The following is a 20,497-nucleotide window of genomic DNA, read 5'->3' as shown; positions in this document are numbered from 1 at the left end:
ATTATATAATGGATTAGAGGAGGTGCAAGAGATAGAAAAAATATATAGAGGTTTGCAAGTTCAAATAAAGCTCATGCATTTGACTGCTCATTGTCTGCCACAGTCCAAAGATGTGCGGGTTAGGTGGATTGGCCATGCTAAATTGCCCGTAGTGTCCTAAAAAAAAAGTAAGGTTAAGGGGAGGGGGTTGTTGGGTTACGGGTATAGGGTGGATACGTGGGTTTGAGTAGGGTGATCATTGCTCGGCACAACATCGAGGGCCGAAGGGCCTGTTCTGTGCTGTACTGTTCTATGTTCTATAACCACTAAATGTTTCCTGGATGATCCAAGAGACATTCCTGAGAAGTAAATAATTGCAAATGTTGTGTTATGTAAAAGGTTTGAAAGAGTTACTGAAAACTAAAATAGTTTTGATTTTGACCGATAAGCTAACCAGTCTAAAGGATCAGGAACAGCATGGTTTAAGATTGTATCAGGAAAAGATAGTTAAACTTAATTACAAAGGTTAAATACTGTGGATGCTAAAAATACTGGAGCAGCATCTGTGGAGTGAGAATCCGTCAACATTTCAGGATGCAGTTTCGTAGAGCAGTATTTCCAGCATTTATTATAGCATGGACAACCAGAAGTGCCGTGGACGTTATGCTCTTAGATTATTTATGAGTAAAGCACCATTCTGATTGTATTAAAGCATTGCAGGCTACCATAACGTTGGAAGGCCAGTACACCTTAATGGGATGCTGTGTGTGGCAACCCAAGTTGATGTATGTTCTCTGGAATCTAAGATACAAGGAAAGGTTGAGGAAGTTTGTTTTGCTTTCTTTGGAAAGAAACATTTGTTATACAATGTCAGTTCTTTTCATTTTCCCATTCCACCTTATTTAACCTCTGAATATCATATTTACCCTTTAGCAACAGGAGTATGCCTTGCCGCCCATTGAGCATGCTCCTACATTTGGTTCGGTCTGCATCTTAACTCTATTTTCCCACCTTGGCTCCATTTCCATTCATACCCTTACCTGATTAAATTAAAATCTATTGATCTTTGTCATCGTCGCGTATGATCCTTGGCTAGAAGACAGGCTCTCAGGTTTTCAGTAAGGCAGCTCCGGTTGCGCAGATGTGTTTGATGGTGATCTGTGGCAATTTTCTTATTTTACCCCTCCCCTTCCAAAGAGCTTGGCTTCTGTTCATTGTTTCTACATGGGAACCAGGTAGTGTTCAGATCAGACTTTTCAAAATGCAAGCTTGCACATGTCTTCATTCTTCTGACATTATATTTACACAAACACCTGGCCAGGTGGAAATGATTAACTGCTACAGATTGTCTGCATGTTAACTACTAACAATGTGGAAGGAGGGGGTGGCGGCATGTGGCGTAAAGATTAGCACTGCTGCCTCATGGTGCTGAGGACCCAGGTTCGATCTCAGCCCCAAGTTTGCATATTCTCCCCGTGCCTGTGTGGGTCTCACCCCCACAACCCAAAGATGGATTGGCCACACTAAATTGCCCCTAATTAAAAAAATAAAGAACTGGATTTAAAAGAAAAACTCTAACAATGTGTGCCAGTTAATGTAAGCCATGTCAAAATGTTTCACCCAGCTCTTGTGTTGCAGGTGAGCTACGCAAGCTTTTGGCTTCCTACGTAGCTGGCAGTGGGGTTAGAAATGGAGGATATATAAGAAAAATTACGCCAACTGCTGCAGCGCCTTTAATAGCAACTTTAGCACAATCGCAGCAAAAACTCCAGGTAATGCCTTCGTCCTTGCGCTCTCAATTAGTCAAGCATGTGCTATTTTGATACTATCTGTGTTTGTCTCTCTCAGAAATTGAAAAAATATAAACTATACTGCTTATAACCAAGTGACAGATTCCTGCATTAAATATGTTATGTTGTTGTCCATTCAAAATAAGGAGGATGTATTAGCTTATTTTTAGTGCTTCAGATTTGCCTGTTGACCATTTTGTTCAAGTAAAGTATCTGTCCTCCCTACACTCTCTCCAATGACTTCTCTTAACCCCTGATAAAATAACACACTTACTCTCTCACTATTGGGCCAGTTTTATTGGAAGAGTGGAGGTGGGCATCTGCTGACACTTGAGTCAGTGAATTGCCCAGCACCTGGGCCAATGCTCCTCTATCACAGTACAGAATTGCACTTTTATACACGCCCTTGAATCAAAATGGAAGTTAATGACATACTCCTGCTGGTGGTTGTCATGTTATTCACCCTGGGGTAACACGGACTGCAACTGGATGCAGTTGTACTGGAAAGCAGACACCAAACTTAGACGTTGGTTCAATACGATTGATTGAATTTCTGTAACAGTGCACACAGCTTGCTGTAGGTTGACACTCTAAGTGTGCTAACTATAACTTAACTAGACCAGGCTAGCTCTGAGCCACGTGCAGAAGGTGCTAACTGATATATACACCCTGACTGTCTCTACAGTTGTCACCAGTGGAAAGAGGCAGAGTGCTGATGCCTCGTGTGTTTCATAGTGGGAAACCCCCTCTAGTGTTCTGTCTGGTGATTGGTTGTGTTCTGTCCTGTGTGTTGATTGGCTGTACTGGGTGTCTGTCACTGCCTGTCTGTATCTCATGATGTGCATGAGTGCATATCATGACAGTGGTCATGGAGACCAATTGCAGCAGTGCCCAGTTGAGATTAGTTAAGAGGAAACTGACCTTGTCTGCAAACTGTTTGATTTGTGCTTACATTGGGTTTTTGATTGTGTTTAGAATAAAATATATATTTTTAAAACCCTTGTCTGAATGGGCTCATTATTACATGGAGCATTGAATGCATTAACTAATGAGCCTGGAGCAAGCAAACCACTCATTTACATGGAATTATCTTGGTGATTTAACTCTTACGGTAATGTACAGGCGGTGTGAAATTTCAAGAAAATGGGGAGCAATCTTACATGTGAGCTTAATGTTTAAGTTTGTGTTTCCTGGTTAGGTAAAGTTGGAGGAAGCTTTTTTTCACAATCAACCACCATCACTTCGCAAAACAGTTGAGTTTGTGGCTGAAAGAGTTGGATCTAACTGTGTGAAACACCTCAAGTGAGTGAAATAAATCTGTTAGTAAATTAAGAATGGTATTTTAACATTGCAGAAAACCCTAAAGCGTCACATCTCGGATACCTTTTGCCAGAAATAATGCACTCTCTTTACAAAGCAGAATTATAGAATCATTACATTGTGGAAGGGGACCATTTGGCCCATTGAGTCTGCACCGATCCTCTGAAAGAGCACCCTACCTGTTATATTACAGTTTGTGGTAATATGACGTTACTCTTTGCGTCGTAATCCAGAATGGTCTGATGGTGTGATGATCAAGAAATCACCAATTTTTAACTTGAAGCAAAACTGATTTATTGAATAACAATTAAATTAAATATAGTTTGCACACTCTACTAAGCTGTAACTGTTAATAAAGTAAGACTGAATCAGTTAAACTATAATCTTTGATTAAGCATTAACTAATGAATGCCACGTGCTAATTCTCTCTAACCGAAACTAGTCCATGAGTTATCTATCTCTCTCCTTTGCTAACACTACCCAAGATTCTCTGAGCTTTGATATTTATACTGGGAACTGGTGGTGCCCTCTAGTGTTTACATTACACTGAGATGTAAGAATTAACCCTTTAGTGTTATGCCTATATACATATCATTACACTGCCTAGGCCCATGCCCCCACCCTATCCCCATAACCCAGTAACCCCGCCTAACCTTTTTGGACAACAAAGGCAATTTAGCGTGGCCAATCCACCTAACCACATCTTTGGACACGGTAGAAACCAAAACACCTGGAGGAAACCCACGCAGACACGGAGAGAAAATGTGTAAACTCCATACAGACAGTGACCCAAGACTGGAATTGAACCTGGGTCCCTGGTACTATGAGGCAGCAGTGCTAACCACTGTGCTGCCCGGCACACATTATCCATGTGCATTTGACAATATCACAATGCAGAAGGACCAACACCTGGAATCCTATATTCTGGGCAAAACTGTGGGATTGATTTTATGCCTCCACTAATCAGACCTTCAGGATCACCCAGGGGCCTGCAGAAGTGGGTTTCGGGAGTGGAGAATGACTGCCCTTGACATTAATTTAGTTTCGACCAAGTGTGGCATGAAGGAGCCCAAGTAAAACTGAAATCAGTGTGAATTAGTGGTGGGAAAGCTCCCCACTGACTGGAGTTATACCTAGCACAGCGGAAGATGGTTGTGGTTGTTGGAGGCCAATTACCTCAGCTCCAGGGGAGGAGATCCTCAGGGTTGTAGTTGCCAGGCCCAACCATCTTCAGCTGCTTCACTAGTGACCATCCCTCCATCCTAAGATCTGAAGTGGGATGTTTTCTTATAATTGCAGCTCAGTCACAACTCCTCAATTAATGGAACAATCTGTTCCTGCAAGCAGTGGGAACAATGATCAGGCTTGGGCTGGTAAGTAACATTTGTGCCACACAAATGTGAAGGCAATGATCTTCTCCAACCAACTCCTTGATATTTAATGGCATTATCGTTGTGCGCCCTCCGGCATCAAAACCCTGAGAATCGTCATTGATTAGAAGCTCAACTGGACCAACCACATAAATACTATGCTACAGGAACGTATCAGAGGCTGGGGGCTGAATTCTCCGTGCCAAAATAGTGATCGGCGCGAGGGCAGAGAATGGGCGTTTACGGCGAAATCCAGTCCGACGCCCCTCCGCAATTCTCCAGTTACCGGGCAATCACGCGGATAGGTGGTCATTACCAGAGTCCCCTGTGGCGATTCTCCCAGGAAAACTGTCCGAGTTCCTGACGGCGTGGTTATAACCATGTTTTACCTGTTGGGAACGACCAGTGGCACATGCGGACTCAGTCCGCGGCCGTCATGGTGGGGAGCGGGGTTTCCTTCAACGGGCGGGGGGCGGCTCACAGACGGCCAGGCAAGCAATCAGGTGGCACCGCTCCGCGGGCACGCGCGATCATGAGGGGGGCCTACTTCATTCATCATGGTCCGCGGTGAGAGTCGGCCATGTCGCACGGGGCAGCCACCGCAGGCCACCCCGTGCGCATGCGCGGACTCCCAACCGGAAGTGCAGGGCCCCATATCTGCAGCCAGAGCTATGTTGAGCACTCCGGGGCCCTGCTCACCCCTGCAGGTAGGAGAATCACTCTGGACTTTCTTGAGGAAAGTCCAGAGTGAAACGCCCTTGTTTTGATGCTGGATTGGGGACATAGCCTCATTATTGGAGAATCCTGCCCTGGGTATTCTTCTGCTGACCGAAATCTTTGCACCATCTACAAGATACGAGTCTGTATGTAGTGGAATATTCTCCAGTTGACCATGATGAGTGCATCTCCATCAACATTACTGGGATGTTCCGAGTAACAAAGGGACCGTGGCGTTTTTGTCCATAGATCTCTGAAAGCAGAAAGACAGGTTAATAGGGTGGTGAAAAAGGCATATTGGCCACTTGTCTTTATCAATTGAGGCATAGATTACAAAAGCATGAAGTTGTGTAGAACTTACTGAAGCCATACTGGAGTACTGTGTGCAATTCTGTTCGCCACATAGGAAGGATGTAATTGCACTGGAGGGGGTGCAGAGGCAATTCACCAGAATTGTTTCCTGGGGTGGAATGTTTTAAGTACGGAGAGAGATTGGATAGGCTTGGGTTGTTTTCACTGGAGCGGAGAAGACTGAGAGGCGTCCTGATCGAGGTGTACAAGATTATATGGGGCACGGATGGGGAACAGCTCCCCTTAGTTGAATGGCTGATTACGAGGTTTAAGAACGATTTGAGGAAAAATTTACCCAGAGGATGGTGATGATCTGGAATGCACTGCCTGGGAGGATGGTCGAGGCGGGTTTCCTTGCATCCGTTAAAACGTAGCTGGATGAGCACTTGGCATGTCATAACATTCAAGACTATGGGCCAAGTGCTGTCAAATGGGATTAGGAAGGATGGCTTATAAATCGCACATTTGGTGGCTCCCACTCGGGTTGAACTTTTCGACCTTTTCCCCCGATTTTTTACCAGACTTGATTTGAAAAATCGATGACAGACAATTGTGTACTGGATTCCCACATCGGTGCATGGAGAGAAGGACTAGAAGTGCTCGCAAAGGCAGAAACAGAAGAACAGAGAAGACTAGGGCTGAAGCTGCAGGGGAGGAAGCATGGCGGCGGACGGACCTCTGGCTTGTCGATCCAGTGGTCAACGGAGCAGCTGATGCAAGTTATCCAGGAGGGCTTCGCCAAGCAGAAGCAGGACTGCTTGGACCCGATGAAAGAGGCAATTGCGTGGCTGGAGTTTAGATTGGATGCCCAAGATCGGGCAATCTAGAAAGTAGAAAAGGTGCTGGCTGACCAGGAGGAACATCAAACTGCGGTGGAGTTGGAGGTGGGGATGCTGAGAGTCCAGCAGAAAAGGTTCCTGGAGAAGGTGGAGGACCTAGAGAACAGGTCCCGCCGGCAGAGCTTGAGAATCGTTGTGCTCCCGGAGGGGTCCGAAGGAGCAGACACTGGGGCATACATCGCAGACATGTTTGAGAAGCTGCTGGGGGATGGGGCATTCCCCTGACCCTTGGAGGTGGATAGGGCTCACAGAGCGCTTGCGAGGAAGCCGCGAATGGGTTGACCCCTCCGAGGGCAATGGTGGTGAGATTCCACAAGTATTTGGATAAGGAGCGCATTTTACAGTGGGCCAAGCAGACACTGAGCTGTAAATGGGGCAGGACAACAGTATCCTGCGGATCTATCAGGACCTGAATGCTGAGGTGGCCAGGAGAAGAGCGGGGTTTAACCAGATAAGGTTGACACTTTTTAAGAAAAAGGTGATGTTCGGGCTGTTGTATCCAGCCCGACCCTGGGTCACATACGAGGAGCAACATTTTTATTTTGAGTCGCCTGAGAAAGCGCTGGACTTTGCGGAAAGGACTGGTGTCGGACTGAGAACTTTGAACTTTGCTGCAACGTTTATGTTCAAAATATTTTCTCGTTTTTCGGACGTCATTTGTAATGTCTTCTGTATTGATCTGGGGCCAGTTGCAGAGCTGAGTGAGTTAAAGTTTGCATTTGCACTGTTGGGGTTCGGCTTATCAAAGGGGTTGATTTATTTTGTGCTGTTACTAGGGGAGATGGGGGGGAAATGTTCTGCTGATGAGAAAGGGACTTTTGCTGAGGGACAGAGAGGAGGTCAGGGGCGGAGGCTGCCTGGGGGTGGGCCGGTGGAGGCGTGGGCTGGCGACTGGCCCAAGAGAGGGGATGATTGGGGAAAGGGGGGGGGGGGGGGCGGGTGCGATGAGCCTCCCCCCACTAGACTGATCACCTGGAATGTAAGAGCGCTAAATGGGCCGGTGAAGAGGCACGCGTGTCCGTGCATTTGAGAGGACTAAAGGTGGACGTGGTAATGTTGCAGGAGATGCACCTGAGAGTAGCTGACCAGATTAGATAAAGGAAAGATTGGGTCGGACAGGTTTTTCACTTGGGACTGGTCTCGAAGACTAGAGGGGTCGCGATCCTGATCAACAAGCGAGTTGTGTTTGAGGCAGGAAGAATAGTTTTGGATGTGGGAGGCTGGTACATTTTGGTCAGTGGGAAATTGGAACGGGTGCAGGTGGTACTAGTAAATGTGTATGCGCCAAATTGGGATGATGTGGAGTTTATAAATAGGATGCTGGGGAAGATACTGGACCTGGATTCGCATAAGCTGGTCATGGGAGGGGACTTCAACAGTTATTGACCCTGGTTTAGACCAGTCAAGCTCAAAAACGGGCAGGGTGCCAGCAATGGCGAAGGAACTAAAAGTGTTCATGGAGCAGATTGGGGTGGGTGGACCCATGGAGATTTGGGCAGCCGAGATTGAAGGAGTTCTCCTACTCACAGGTGCATAAAGTATACTCCCGGATTGATTTCTTTATTCTGGGCAGGGCTCTACTGACGGGGGTGGTTGACACTGGGTACTCAACAATCACAATCTCAGACCATGCCCCGCACTGGGTTGACCTACAGGTTAGTAAAGACAGCAACCAGCGCCTGCACTGGAGGTTAGACGTGGGACTTTTAGCGGACGAAGAGGTGTGCGGCTGGTGGAGTACTGTGACGGCGGGAACGGCAGAGGCGCCGAACGCCTCCAAGCTGGTGCCCTTACATGAAGCTGCTTCCATGCGCTCCCTTGCCGACCCTCCCCCCACCACCCACTTCCTAATCATGGCTTTATTCGCGGCCAATATTAGTTACTGAAGTTTGGCAGCGCCAGCCCGCCCTCTCCCCGGCTCCGCTCAAGCATCCCCTTTTTTACTCGTGTGGGCTGAATGGAATTCTTCATTCTCAATGATTCTGACTCTGATATTAATAAGGTCTTGAAAGTGTACAAGATACAAGTAAATTGGTTCGATTTAAAATGAACTTTCAATTGGTATAACTTCAGCAATCGCGGTCAGTTTTTTCTGCAAGTATTATCATATTTCTATTTCCTCTTCACTTTTACATAGAACCCTTTGGGACTTGTGGCAATCAACAACCCTGCACGGGCAATAGTTAACTCCCAAAATACTGACCAGTAGCTGGTTTTGATTCCGCACACTACATGCTTCACTGGTTAGCCATTGGTTATTTACTCAGTTTTACTAGCAATTTGGAATTTTCAGTTGGAAATAATAACTTGCACTTTAGATGTAGGGAAACATTTTGTAATCAGGCAGAAGTTTATACTGAGCCAGAGACGGTAATAGAAAAAAATATATTTATATAGTGCTTGACAAAAGCTCAGGATGCCCTAAAGCAGTGTTTCTCAAAGTGTGGTACGCGTACCGGTGCCGGTACTCGAGCCATCGTCTGCCGGTACTTGGAGTGTTTCCAGAAAAGGAAAAGACAGTAATCCTGGATTGGCTTGTTTCGCTTACCGGTTCCTGGCACATTGAAAAAAAACTGCCGGTACGCCACATCAGATAGTTTGAGATGCACTGCCCTAAATTACTTTACAGCTAATGAAGATCCTTTGAAGTGCAGTTTTGTTACAATGTGGGAAGCATAAACACCTATTTTGTGCACCGCATGGAGACAGTAATGTGATGGTGACCAGATCGTCTGTGATGTTGGTTGAGAAATAAACTTTGTCCAGATCACTGGGAAGAGCTTCTCTGCTCTTCAAAATAGTACAGTAAGAAGTCTTACAACACCAGGTTAAAGTCCAACAGGTTTGTTTCAAACACGAGCTTTCGGAGCACGGCTCCTTCTTCAGGTGAATCTGAAGAAGGAGCCGTGCTCCGAAAGCTCGTGTTTGAAACAAACCTGTTGGACTTTAACCTGGTGTTGTAAGACTTCTTACTGTGCTCACCCCAGTCCAACGCCGGCATCTCCACATCATGGCTTCAAAATAGTGGCATGGGATTTTTTGCATGAGATGGTTTAATGTCCTATCTGTCTCTACACTTAACAGGGTTGGCCTCCATCTATGTGGTTGCCTTATTCTTCCTAGCAAAATGTACAACATTGCACTACTTTGCCCTACTTTGCAAGTTCTTAATGCCTTCCTTGATTTTATCACTATCCTCCTCTGTATTAATACTAAAATACTGTTCAAGTCTGTGGAATGGGGCCAGACTTTAATAAAACAAATCGGTTATGTATTCCAGGTGACCTTTTTTTAATCCCTATTAACCATGTAACAATGAGCAAAACTCAATTCTTGCCTATATTCCTTTTTCTAGGGCGACTCTGGTGTCTGATCTAGTCAAGCGCGGAACAATAATGCTACAAAATGCAATGAAGGACGAGAAAATCAACCTACCTGAGCTACTTGAAATTGTGATCATTGATCTCTGTGAAGAAGGCAGGCAGGCTGTGATTAAAGGCAGAGAGTAAGCATCTCTGAGATTTGAGTGTTGGTTGTGTCGCAAGTGTCCATTCTGTTTTGAACAAAAATCCGAGGGAAGAGAAAATCCGTGTGAGAAAGTATAAAATATCAACAGCTTGCATTGTGTAGAACTTAATAAAATGTCGCAAGGCTCCTCAGAACCTTTGGTCTAATCAGGTGAAAGCTCAAATCATTATCGAATATGAAAATTGTGGTGTTCAAGATGCGAGCATTGGAGGAGTGCTCACTTTTGAGGGTTGCAGGGAGGCTGTGAAGGGATTTGAACACGGTGATAAAAATGTTTAAATAATGCACAGCTATTAATAGAAAATACTAGAATATCTCCTATCCTATTTCATATGGGGATAATTTTTCCATCTTCTCACTGGAAGTTCACTTGGATTTGAGTTATGGCCAAGAAATGCATGTGGCTTAAAAATCTCTAAAATTGGCATTTGAGACCATCCCGGGGAATGTATGAACAGAGAAAGACCCCTACCGTCTAAGTCCCCCTATCTGCCCCCTCGTCTAGTGTTCTGATACAGAATTCTCCACCTGCAAGGGTGGTTGAAACTGATTAAATAGTAGCTTTCAATCGGGAATTCTTAAAGGAAACATTAGAAGAGCTATGGGGCAAGAGCAGTGGAGTGGTACTAATTGGATAGCTCTTTCAAAGAGCCCAGCATTGGCACAGTAGGCTGAATGGAATCTTTCTGTGCTGTGTGTTTCTGTAAGTGTGTCAATGGGTTATATCGCTGGAGAATCCACCTCCGATGTGAGGTGATGCCTAAAGTCCTTTTTTCCTCACCTCCATGAGGAAATAATTGTAATAATGTGCAGAGATGGGCAACTACATCCCACCTCTAGTCAACTATTAATTTCCTTCAGTTTGCATAACGTAAACTGACTTTGTTCCTCGCGTAATCAAATATGCACTGTCACTGGTTTAAATCCGCATATGATTAATTCAGAATTACAGTTGCTGCTGGCTTGGATGTGAACATTTCATGAATTTGATGTTCTTCCATCCTGTGTTTTCTCGGAGTCACCCAGAATTTCTGGATGTCTGCGATCGGAGGCTTTACCTGAGGGCTTGGGATTTCTGGCATCTTGTCATAAGATATGGCTCAGCCATCCCTGTATCTGATATTCAAATTCAAATATGACATTTTGGTGAAACTATGATTAGAGTAAAATATTTCTCTTTTTTTCACCTTTGCAGATTCTGTGGCAGAAAGGGACCAGAAGCAATTCAAGTTCTGCTTCCAGGAGAGACATCCGCTTCGGTTAAATTTTCAGATGTTTTATGTAGACACAGCCCCCACTTGCCTTAACCTGTACTCCTTGGGTTGGTGGGTTGGGTGCCCTTCCGAACTCCGGCTTTGGTCTGCAACCGAATCACTCCCCAATTCCATGCACACCGTGCACATTAATGCATGTCTGACTCATTTCAGTCCAACTTTCATCCTACTCAAAGCAGAGACTATTAGTCACCGGAGATCTTGGGTGATTGAAGGCATAGAAATTAATGTTCTCATAAGCATGAGGTAGGTTTCTAATGTGAGTGCTAACTACAGTCAGCTGAAGACTGCCAGGGGATGCAGTGAAGCTGTCTTTTCCAGCTAATTTAAAAGAATTGGATAAGTACCTGACAAAAAGATTAATGAGAGTTTGCACAATGATGTGCTGGGCACCTAGGACCTCCCTAATGGATAGCAGTGAACGTTATGTTTGTACATATTCTTGTATTGTGTGTGCTTTTCCACCAATATCCATAACTCTCGATACTTCTGCCACCTGCTGTTGTGAGCTGGAACGTACTCTTGCTAAATAGTTGCAAGATCATAGCTTTTCTGTGCTTTATGGTCACTTATCCCTTTTTCATGCCTTGGCCACTTGCCTGATAAAATTAAAGCGCATGGGATTGGGATAGTGTATTGAGATGGAACTGGTTGGCAGACAAATGTAACATAGAACATTACAGCGCAGTACGGGCCCTTCGGCCCTCGATGTTGCGCCGACCTGTGAAACCATCTGACGCCTATCTGACCTACACTATTCCGTTTTCATCCATGTGTCTATCCAGTGACCACTTAAATGCCCTTAAAGTTGGCGAGTCTACTACTGTTGCAGGCAGGGCGTTCCATACCCCTACTACTCTCTGAGTAAAGAAACTGCCTCTGACATCTGTCCTATATCTACCACCCCTCAATTTAAAGCTATGTCCCCTCGTGTTGGGCATCACCATCCGAGGAAAAAGACTCTCACTGTCCACCCTATCTAACCCTCTGACTATCTTATATGTCTCTATTAAGTCACCTCTCAGCCTTCTCCTCTCTAACGAAAACAACCTCAAGTCCCTGAGCCTTTCCTTGTAAGACCTTCCCTCCATACCAGGCAACATCCTAGTAAATCTCCTCTGAACCCTTTCTAAAGCTTCCATATCCTTCCTATAATGTGGTGACCAGAACTGCACGCAGTACTCCAGGAGCGGCCGCACCAGAGTTATGTACAGCTGCAGCATGACCTTGTGGCTCCGAAACTCAATCCCCCTACTGATAAAGGCTAGCACACCATATGCCTTCTTAACAGCCCTATTAACCTGGGTGGATTTATGTACCTGGATGCCGAGATCTCTCTCTTCATTTACACTACCAAGAATCTTGCCATTAGCCCAGTACTCTGCATTCCTGTTACTCCTTCCAAAGTGAACCACCTCACACTTTTCCGCATTAAACTCCATCTGCCACCTCTCAGCCCAGCTCTGCAGCTTATCTATGTCCCTCTGTATCCTATAACATCCTTCAGCACTATCCACAACTCCACCGACCTTCGTGTCATCTGCAAATTTACTAACCCATCCTTCTACACCCTCTTCCAGGTCATTTATAAAAATGACAAACAGCAGTGGCCCCAAAACAGATCCTTGCGGTACACCACTAGTAACTGAACTCCAGGATGAACATTTGCCATCAACCACCACCCTCTGTCTTTCAGCTAGCCAATTACTGATCCAAACCGCTAAATCACCTTCGATCCCATACTTCCTTATTTTCTGCAATAGCCTACCGTGGTGAACCTTATCAAACGCCTTACTGAAATCCATATACACCACATCAACCGCTTTACCCTCATCCACCTGTTTGGTCACCTTCTCAAAAAAACTCAATAAGGTTTGTGAGGCATGACCTACCCTTCACAAAACCGTGTTGACTATCGCTAATCAACTTGTTCTTTTCAAGATGATTATAAACCCTATCTCTTATAACCTTTTCCAACATTTTACGCACAACTGAAGTGAGGCTCACAGGTCTATAATTACCAGGGTTGTCTCTACTCCCCTTCTTGAACAAGGGGACAACATTTGCTATCCTCCAGTCTTCCGGCACTATTCCTGTCGACAAAGACGACATAAAGATCAAGGACAAAGGCTCTGCAATCTCCTCCCTGGCTTCCCAGAGAATCCTAGGATAAATCCCATCTGGCCCAGGGGACTTATCTATTTTGACATTTTCCAAAATTGATAACGCCTCCTCCTTTTGAACCTCAATTCCATCTAGCCTGGTCGACTGAACCTGAGTATTCTCCCCGACAACATTGTCTTTCTCCAGTGTAAACACTGATGAAAAATATGCATTTAACGCTTCCCCTATCTCCTCTGATTCCACACACAACTTTCCACTACTATCCTTGATTGGCCCTAATTTTACTCTAGTCATTCTTTTGTTCCTGATATACCTATAGAAAGCCTTAGGGTTTTCCTTGATCCTATCCGCCAACAACTTTTCGTGTCCTCTCCTCGCTCTTCTTAACTCTCCCTTTAGGTCCTTCCTGGCTAACTTGTAACTCTCAAGTGCCCTAACTGAGCCTTCATGTCTCATCCTAACATAAGCCTTCTTCTTCCTCTTGACAAGTGCTTCAACTTCCTTAGTAAACCACGGTTCCCTTGCTCGACAACTTCCTCCCTGCCTGACAGGTACATACTTATCAAGGACACGCAGTAGCTGTTCCTTGAAAAAGCTCCACATTTCGATTGTACCCATCCCCTGCAGTTTCCTTCCCCATCCTATACATCCTAAATCTTGCCGAATAGCATCATAATTGCCTTTCCCCCAGCTATAATTCTTGCCTTGCGGTATATACCTATCCCTGCCCATTGCTAAAGTAAACATAACCGAGTTGTGATCACTATCACCAAAGTGTTCACCTACATCTAAATCTAACACCTGGCCGGGTTCATTACCCAGTACCAAATCCAATGTGGCCTCGCCCCTTGTTGGCCTGTCTACATACTGTGTCAGAAAACCCTCCTGCGCACACTGCACAAAAACTGACCCATCTATAGTACTCGAACTATAGTATTTCCAGTCAATATTTGGAAAGTTAAAGTCCCCCATAACAACTACCCTGTTACTCTCGCTCCTGTCGAGAATCATCTTTGCAATCCTTTCCTCTACATCTCTGGAACTATTCGGAGGTCTATAGACAACTCCCAACAGGGTGACCTCTCCTCTCCTGTTCCTAACCTCGGCCCATACTACCTCAGTAGACGAGTCCTCAAACGTCCTTTCTACCGCCGTAATACTTTCCTTGATTAACAATGCCACACCCCCCCCCTCTTTTACCATCTTCTCTGTTCTTACAGAAACATCTAAATCCTGGAGCCTGCAACAACCATTCCTGTCCCTGCTCTACCCATGTCTCCGAAATCGCCACAACATCGAGATCCCAGGTACCAACCCATGCTGCAAGCTCACCCACCTTATTCCGGATGCTCCTGGCGTTGAAGTAGACACATTTCAAACCAGCGTCTTGCTTGCCGGTGCCCTCTTTCGAACTTTTAACCCTATCCCTGACCTCTCTACTCTCAACATCCTGTACACTAGGACTACAATTTAGGTTCCCATCCCCCTGCTGAATTAGTTTAAACCCCCCCGAAGAGCACTAGCAAATCTCCCCCCCAGGATATTGGTACCCCTCTGGTTCAGGTGAAGACCATCCTGTTTGTAGAGGTCCCACCTACCCCAGAATGAGCCCCAATTATCCAGGAAACCAAAACCCTCCCTCCTGCACCATCCCTGTAGCCACGTGTTCAACTCCTCTCTCTCCTTATTTCTCACTTCGCTAGCACGTGGCACGGGTAACAACCCAGAGATAACAACTCTGTTTGTTCTAGCTCTCAGCTTCCACCCTAGCTCCCTGAATTTCTGTCTCAAATCCCCATCTCTCTTCCTACCTATGTCGTTGATACCTATGTGGACCACGACTTGGGCCTGCTCCCCCTCCCCCTTAAGGATCCCAAAAACACGATCAGAGACATCACGAACCCTGGCACCTGGGAGGCAACACACCAACCGTGAGTCTCTTTCGTTCCCACAGAACCTCCTGTCTGTTCCTCTAACTATGGAGTCCCCAATGACAAGTGCTCTGTTCCTCTTCTTCCTTCCCTTCTGATCAACAGGGACAGATCCTGTGCCAGAGACATGTGCCCCATTGCTTACCCCTGGTAAGTCGTCCCCCGCAACAGTATCCAAAACGGTATACTTGTTATAGAGGGGAACGACACAGGGGATCCCTGCACTGCCTGCCGGTTCCCTCACCCTCCCCTGACGGTAACCCATCTACCTTCTTCTTTTACCTGAGGTGTGACTACCTCCCTAATACTCCTCTCAATAACCACCTCTGCCTCCCGAATGATCCGAAGTTCATCCAGCTCCAGGTCCCTAACGCGGTTCTCGAGGTGCTGGAGTTGGGTGCACTTCCCGCAGATGTAGTCAGCAGGGACACTAGAGGTGACCCTTTCCTCCCACATTCTGCAGGAGGAACATTCAACTATCCTAGCCTCCATTCCCACTGAACTAACTTCCCAACTACTGAAAACTTTTAAAAAAAACTTATTAGTTTAGCAATCCGACAAAGAGTAGGAATAAACGGGTCTTTTTCCGAATGGCAGGCAGTGACTAGTGGGATACCACATGGGTCAGTACTAGTACACCAACGATTCACAATGTTTATTAATATTTTAGATGAAGGAACTAAATGTAATATCTCCAAATTTGTGAATGGCACAAAGCTAGATGGGAGGGTGAGCTGTGAGGAGGATGTAGAGATGCTTCACTGTGATTTGGACAAGTTGAGGGCAAATGCACGCCAGATGCGGTATAATGTGGATAAATGTGAGGTTATCCACTTTGGTAGCAAAGCAGGAAGATGGATTGTTATCTGAATGGCTGTAAATTGAGACGTGATGTGCAACGAGACCAGGTTGCCCTTGTACACCAGTCTCTGAAAGTAAGTATGCAGGTACAGAAGGCAGTCATGAAAGAAAATGGTATGTTGGCCTTCATAGCGTGAGGATTTGAGTACAGGAGCAGGGATGTTTTGATGAGGCCACAGCTGGAATATTGTGTGCAGTTTTGATCATCTTACCTGAAGAACAATGTTCTTGCTATAGAGAGAGTGCAGCGAAGATTTACCAGACTGATTTCTGGGATGGCGGTACTGACATTTGTGGAGAGGTTGAATCAGTTAGTATTATAGTCGCTGCAGTTCTGAAGAATGAAGGGGTTCTCATAGAAACCTATAAAATCCTAACAGGACTAGACAGGATAGATGCAGGAAGGATGTTCCTAATGGTGAGGGAGCCCAGAGCCAAGGGTCACAGTTTGAGGATACGGGGTAGACCATTTAGGACTGAGATGAGGATAACGTTCTTCATCCAGAGAGTGGTGAGCCTGTGGAATTCGCTACCAAAGAAAGTTGATGAGGCCAAAACATCGTATGTTTTCAAGAATAAGTTAGGTTTTGGGATGAAAGGATACGGGAGAAGGTGGGAACAGCCTATTGAGTTGGTGATCATGAATGGTGGAGCAGGCTCCCAAGGCCCGAACGACCTATTTCGTCGACCTGCGGCTACGTGGTCGAGCTGCTCAACGTCTGGCACAACGCCCGCTTGCCCTCCCACGCTGTGAAGTACTGGTCAGGAAGTGGTCAGCAGCCTGTGACTGGGATGGATGCAGCTACTGGACAGTGAGAGGGAAGCCAGACCAGATTTGGCAGCCAGGAATACTGATCAAATGAGGCCAGTCGATACTGGCACATGTCAACACTGGAAGAAGTAATCATTTTGTGTTGTCACTCTCTGGAAACCGGAAGTCACTCTCTGGAAACCGGAAGTGAGTGCTTTTGGTGAGAATGGAGAAGAAAATGGCACGGATATTTGGATAGTGCAATACAGTGGAACCAGTAAGAAATATTATGACATTGTGTTTGACGAGTTACTTCATCTCAAGTAAAAACAAGATTGTACTTTTTACCATACTTGTGTAAATTTCTAAAGAAATGTGTATATATTTAAAACAAAGTATGTGTGTTAATGTAAGAGTGCACGTGTTCAAATGAAATGGTTTCATTTTCAGTAGTAAAAAGTCATAATTTGGAAAAATCAGGCATTGGAAATAAAGTTGCAAAGTAAAAAAAAAAAGTTGGCCTTGAGCGGCCTTTAAATATGAACGATGGAGGCTTTCAGGCAGCGGCAGAGAGAAGGTCACGTGCCTGGCATGTACACTACGCTTTGGGTGCAAAATCATGGAGGAGATATTCCTCCATTTTGTAGCTGCCAGCAAGCAGCAGGACTGTGTGGCAAACTGAAGGTGGATTATTTTGTGATAAGGAAGATAGGGCCAGAGACACAAACAGGCCAGGATCTCACAACTGAATCTGCTGGAGAGAGCTTCTCAGAATGAGTCCACGGCAGGACAAAGCAGTGCTGGTGTGAGCTGTATGGCAAGCCCCAGGGCCTCTGATGAGCAATTCATTAAGAAGAAACTGAAATCGGGGACAGAGCAGTATAAAGATGTTTTCTTGAGGTATGGCTTTATTGTGCCAATGCAAAACCCATGTATTAAATGGAAGGATGTACTGGCAAATGAAAGTTTAAAACCTTTCAAATTTTCAAAGACATTTGAAGACTAAGCATAGCGAGTTCGAGAACAAACCCCTTGATTTTTTTCAAAGGGTGCAGCTTAAATCGTCAGCTGAAGCATTTAGCAGAAATGTAGCATTGAATGACGAAGCAAGTGAGTTTGTGAGGGCCAAGCAAGCGAGGGCCAAGCAGGCTCGCCTGTCATTAAAGGTAAGCAATAATGGTGTGTCGCAAAGGTTGGGCGGCATGGGTCGCTAACGTCAGCCGGCAGAGGTCGCAACCATCGGACAATGAGTCCCGAAGTTCTACCATTATAAGTGGGTCAAAGTTTGAAAAACGCTGACTTAGTGTAGCAGCGCAAATAAATGCACCCTATCAACTCTTATCAAACTGCTTAAAATTTTCAGCACTTTTATGAAACCTGATTTCAATCTTCTGTACTCCCAGGAGAGAGCCCCCATTTCCCCAAGTAACTGATGTCCTTCATCTCATGAGCTATTCTAATAACTGCTGCGTCGTCTCCAAGCACTCTACATTCTTCCAGAAATTATGCAGAATTTTCCACAATAACCAGTGATTTATAAATGTTTAGCATAACTCTCTTTTTGTACACTGTATTTCCCAAGTTCTCCTCTACATGAAATCCAACTCATTACAAACTTTCTGTATGTCTTTTTGATATGGAATGTGTGTGAGATCATATGGAATGCAGCCTACTTACTGTTGACAGTGTTAGACTGCCGCTGGTTGGCGGTGCTTTGCCATTATTGGTATCTATTAGGAACTGTTTCTCACTGTCTTTCTCCTCACTCCATTGTGTCTAAATCATTATCACTCACTTTGTTCCGTCATCTCTGGAGTGCTCCGTCTCCATCTCTTGGTGTTGTCCCTCTGCTGTACTTTTTGTGAAGCACTTGAGTTGCTTTTCTGCTATTTTGATCAATGGTAATATTTGTAAGTAATTATGCTTTTTTTTAATAGGTGCTAAGAACAGCCGAAGGTATTGCAAGCCGCCTGGCTACCGAAAAAGCTTGCACGTGGCTTTCAGCCAATATCACAGGTACAGAGAAGCATAACCAAGATCAGCTTTTGCACAGGATCACTAGAAAGTTTTGCAGCTGCACCATGCAGTACTGATGTCCCCATAGTGGTCTCATTTATAGAATATAGAACAGCACAGTAAAGGCCCTTCGGCCCACGGTATTGTGCCGACCATTTATCCTAATCTAAGATCAACCTAACCTATACTCCTTCAATTTACTGCTGTCCATGTGCCTGTCTTAAGAGTCGCTTAAAAGTCCCTAATGATTCTGACTCCTCCACTTATGCTGGCAGTGCATTCCACGCACCCACCACTCTCTGTGTAAAGAACCTACCTCTGACATCTCCCCTATACCTTCCTCCAATCACCGTAAAATTATGTCACCTCGTGCCAGCCACTTCCGCCCTGGGGAAAAGTCTCTGGCTCCATAAAACAACTTAGAAGGCTACGGGGTGATTTGATTGAAGTTCTCAAGATATTGTGAGGAATGGATCAGGTAGATCGAGGAAAAACTACTTTGGCTGGTTGGGGGTGTCTAGGACTGAGGGGCATAGCCTAAACGTTAGAGCCCAGCATTTCAGGAGTAAAGTTGCAAAACACTTGCGTGTAAGGGCTGATAGAAATTTGAAACTCTTCCGCAAATGCCAATTATTGCTAGATGAATTGCTAACTATCAATCTTGGATTTAAATTTACATTAATCAAAAGTTATGATTATTTGAGACAATGGTGGATATGGGAAGTAAGATCACAGATCAGCCATGATCTCATCAAATGGCAGAACGGGCTCATGAAGGTAAATGGCCTTCTCTTATTCCTATATTTGATTACTCCCTCTCTCTTGTTCTAGTGCAGTGCAGACTGTGGGATGGTGCTGGGTTTGAGTGTCTCTTTGACTTGCTTTCATCTCACCACAAAGAAGACAACCGTAACCTTGTTCCACAGCAGGGTCTGCAGTGAATGGATGAGAGTCACAGTGGGTCAACAGACTTTTACTGTCGACTTGTTGCGAACAATTACTTTTATGACCAAGTGATATGCTTATACATGATGTACCATATCTTATTCAAAGATTATTTTACGGTCACTTTGTTGATTCTTAGTTTCAACATTCTTTGTCCAACTGAGTGAGGAATGCAGCCCCAGTCACTGGGAGAGCTTGGCTTGAATATATCCTCTAATGGTGAATAATGAATGCATGTTCCATTTGTGCAATGTGTCTGGACAAAGAGGAGAATGTTGTGTAAAATGTAATTAGAGGTTGCACTCCTGTGGTAGTTTGCATTCTAGATCAGGTTTTTCTTTTATTTTACTCTCAGCTTTAATTAGAAAAGAAATGAAGCTTGGTTTTGACAGACTGAAGAAATCTCAAACAGTGCAATCGACAAATGCGAGTGAGGTTTCTGGAGCGCTAAGGAATTGCTCACCAGAGTGTAAGCACAATGCCCCACCTCCCTCCCAGATAGCCAGCGAGTTTAAGGTATGTCAAATTTCCATTGTTTAAATGTGATAGAAATGCAAAATTTGTTTAATATTCAATGCGGTTGCATAAAAAGATGTTAGTAAAAAAGCAACCCTGAGGTTTTTCTAATGAGCATCCTAATCCATATCCATTTCTACAAGTCGAATAAATTCAATGTGCATGTGGGAATCTTTTTGTGTAGT

At 44.9% G+C, this 20,497-nt stretch overlaps 1 protein-coding gene across 3 annotated transcripts in view; it reads left to right on the top strand.

Annotated features, from left to right (window-relative positions):
* Positions 1–20,497, top strand: part of cdan1 (codanin 1) — a 135,163-nt gene that overhangs the window by 104,166 nt on the left and 10,500 nt on the right. For 2 of the 3 annotated variants that reach the window (XM_038782056.1, XM_038782046.1), the window contains exons 18-23: positions 1,618–1,751; positions 2,968–3,071; positions 9,722–9,871; positions 11,090–11,153; positions 18,773–18,851; positions 20,152–20,312. In XM_038782056.1, the coding sequence (XP_038637984.1) occupies positions 1,618–1,751; positions 2,968–3,071; positions 9,722–9,871; positions 11,090–11,153; positions 18,773–18,851; positions 20,152–20,312 (692 nt within the window). Of the gene's footprint in view, positions 1–1,617; positions 1,752–2,967; positions 3,072–9,721; positions 9,872–11,089; positions 11,415–18,772; positions 18,852–20,151; positions 20,313–20,497 lie in introns of those variants that run through there. The other variant, XR_005458509.1, reaches the window with a different exon arrangement.

The sequence above is a fragment of the Scyliorhinus canicula genome, chromosome 2 (genome assembly GCF_902713615.1).
Source record: "Scyliorhinus canicula chromosome 2, sScyCan1.1, whole genome shotgun sequence".
Classification (NCBI taxonomy): domain Eukaryota; kingdom Metazoa; phylum Chordata; class Chondrichthyes; order Carcharhiniformes; family Scyliorhinidae; genus Scyliorhinus; species Scyliorhinus canicula.
Note: the sequence above shows the minus strand (reverse complement) of the source record. Positions and strands in the feature narration are given on the sequence as shown.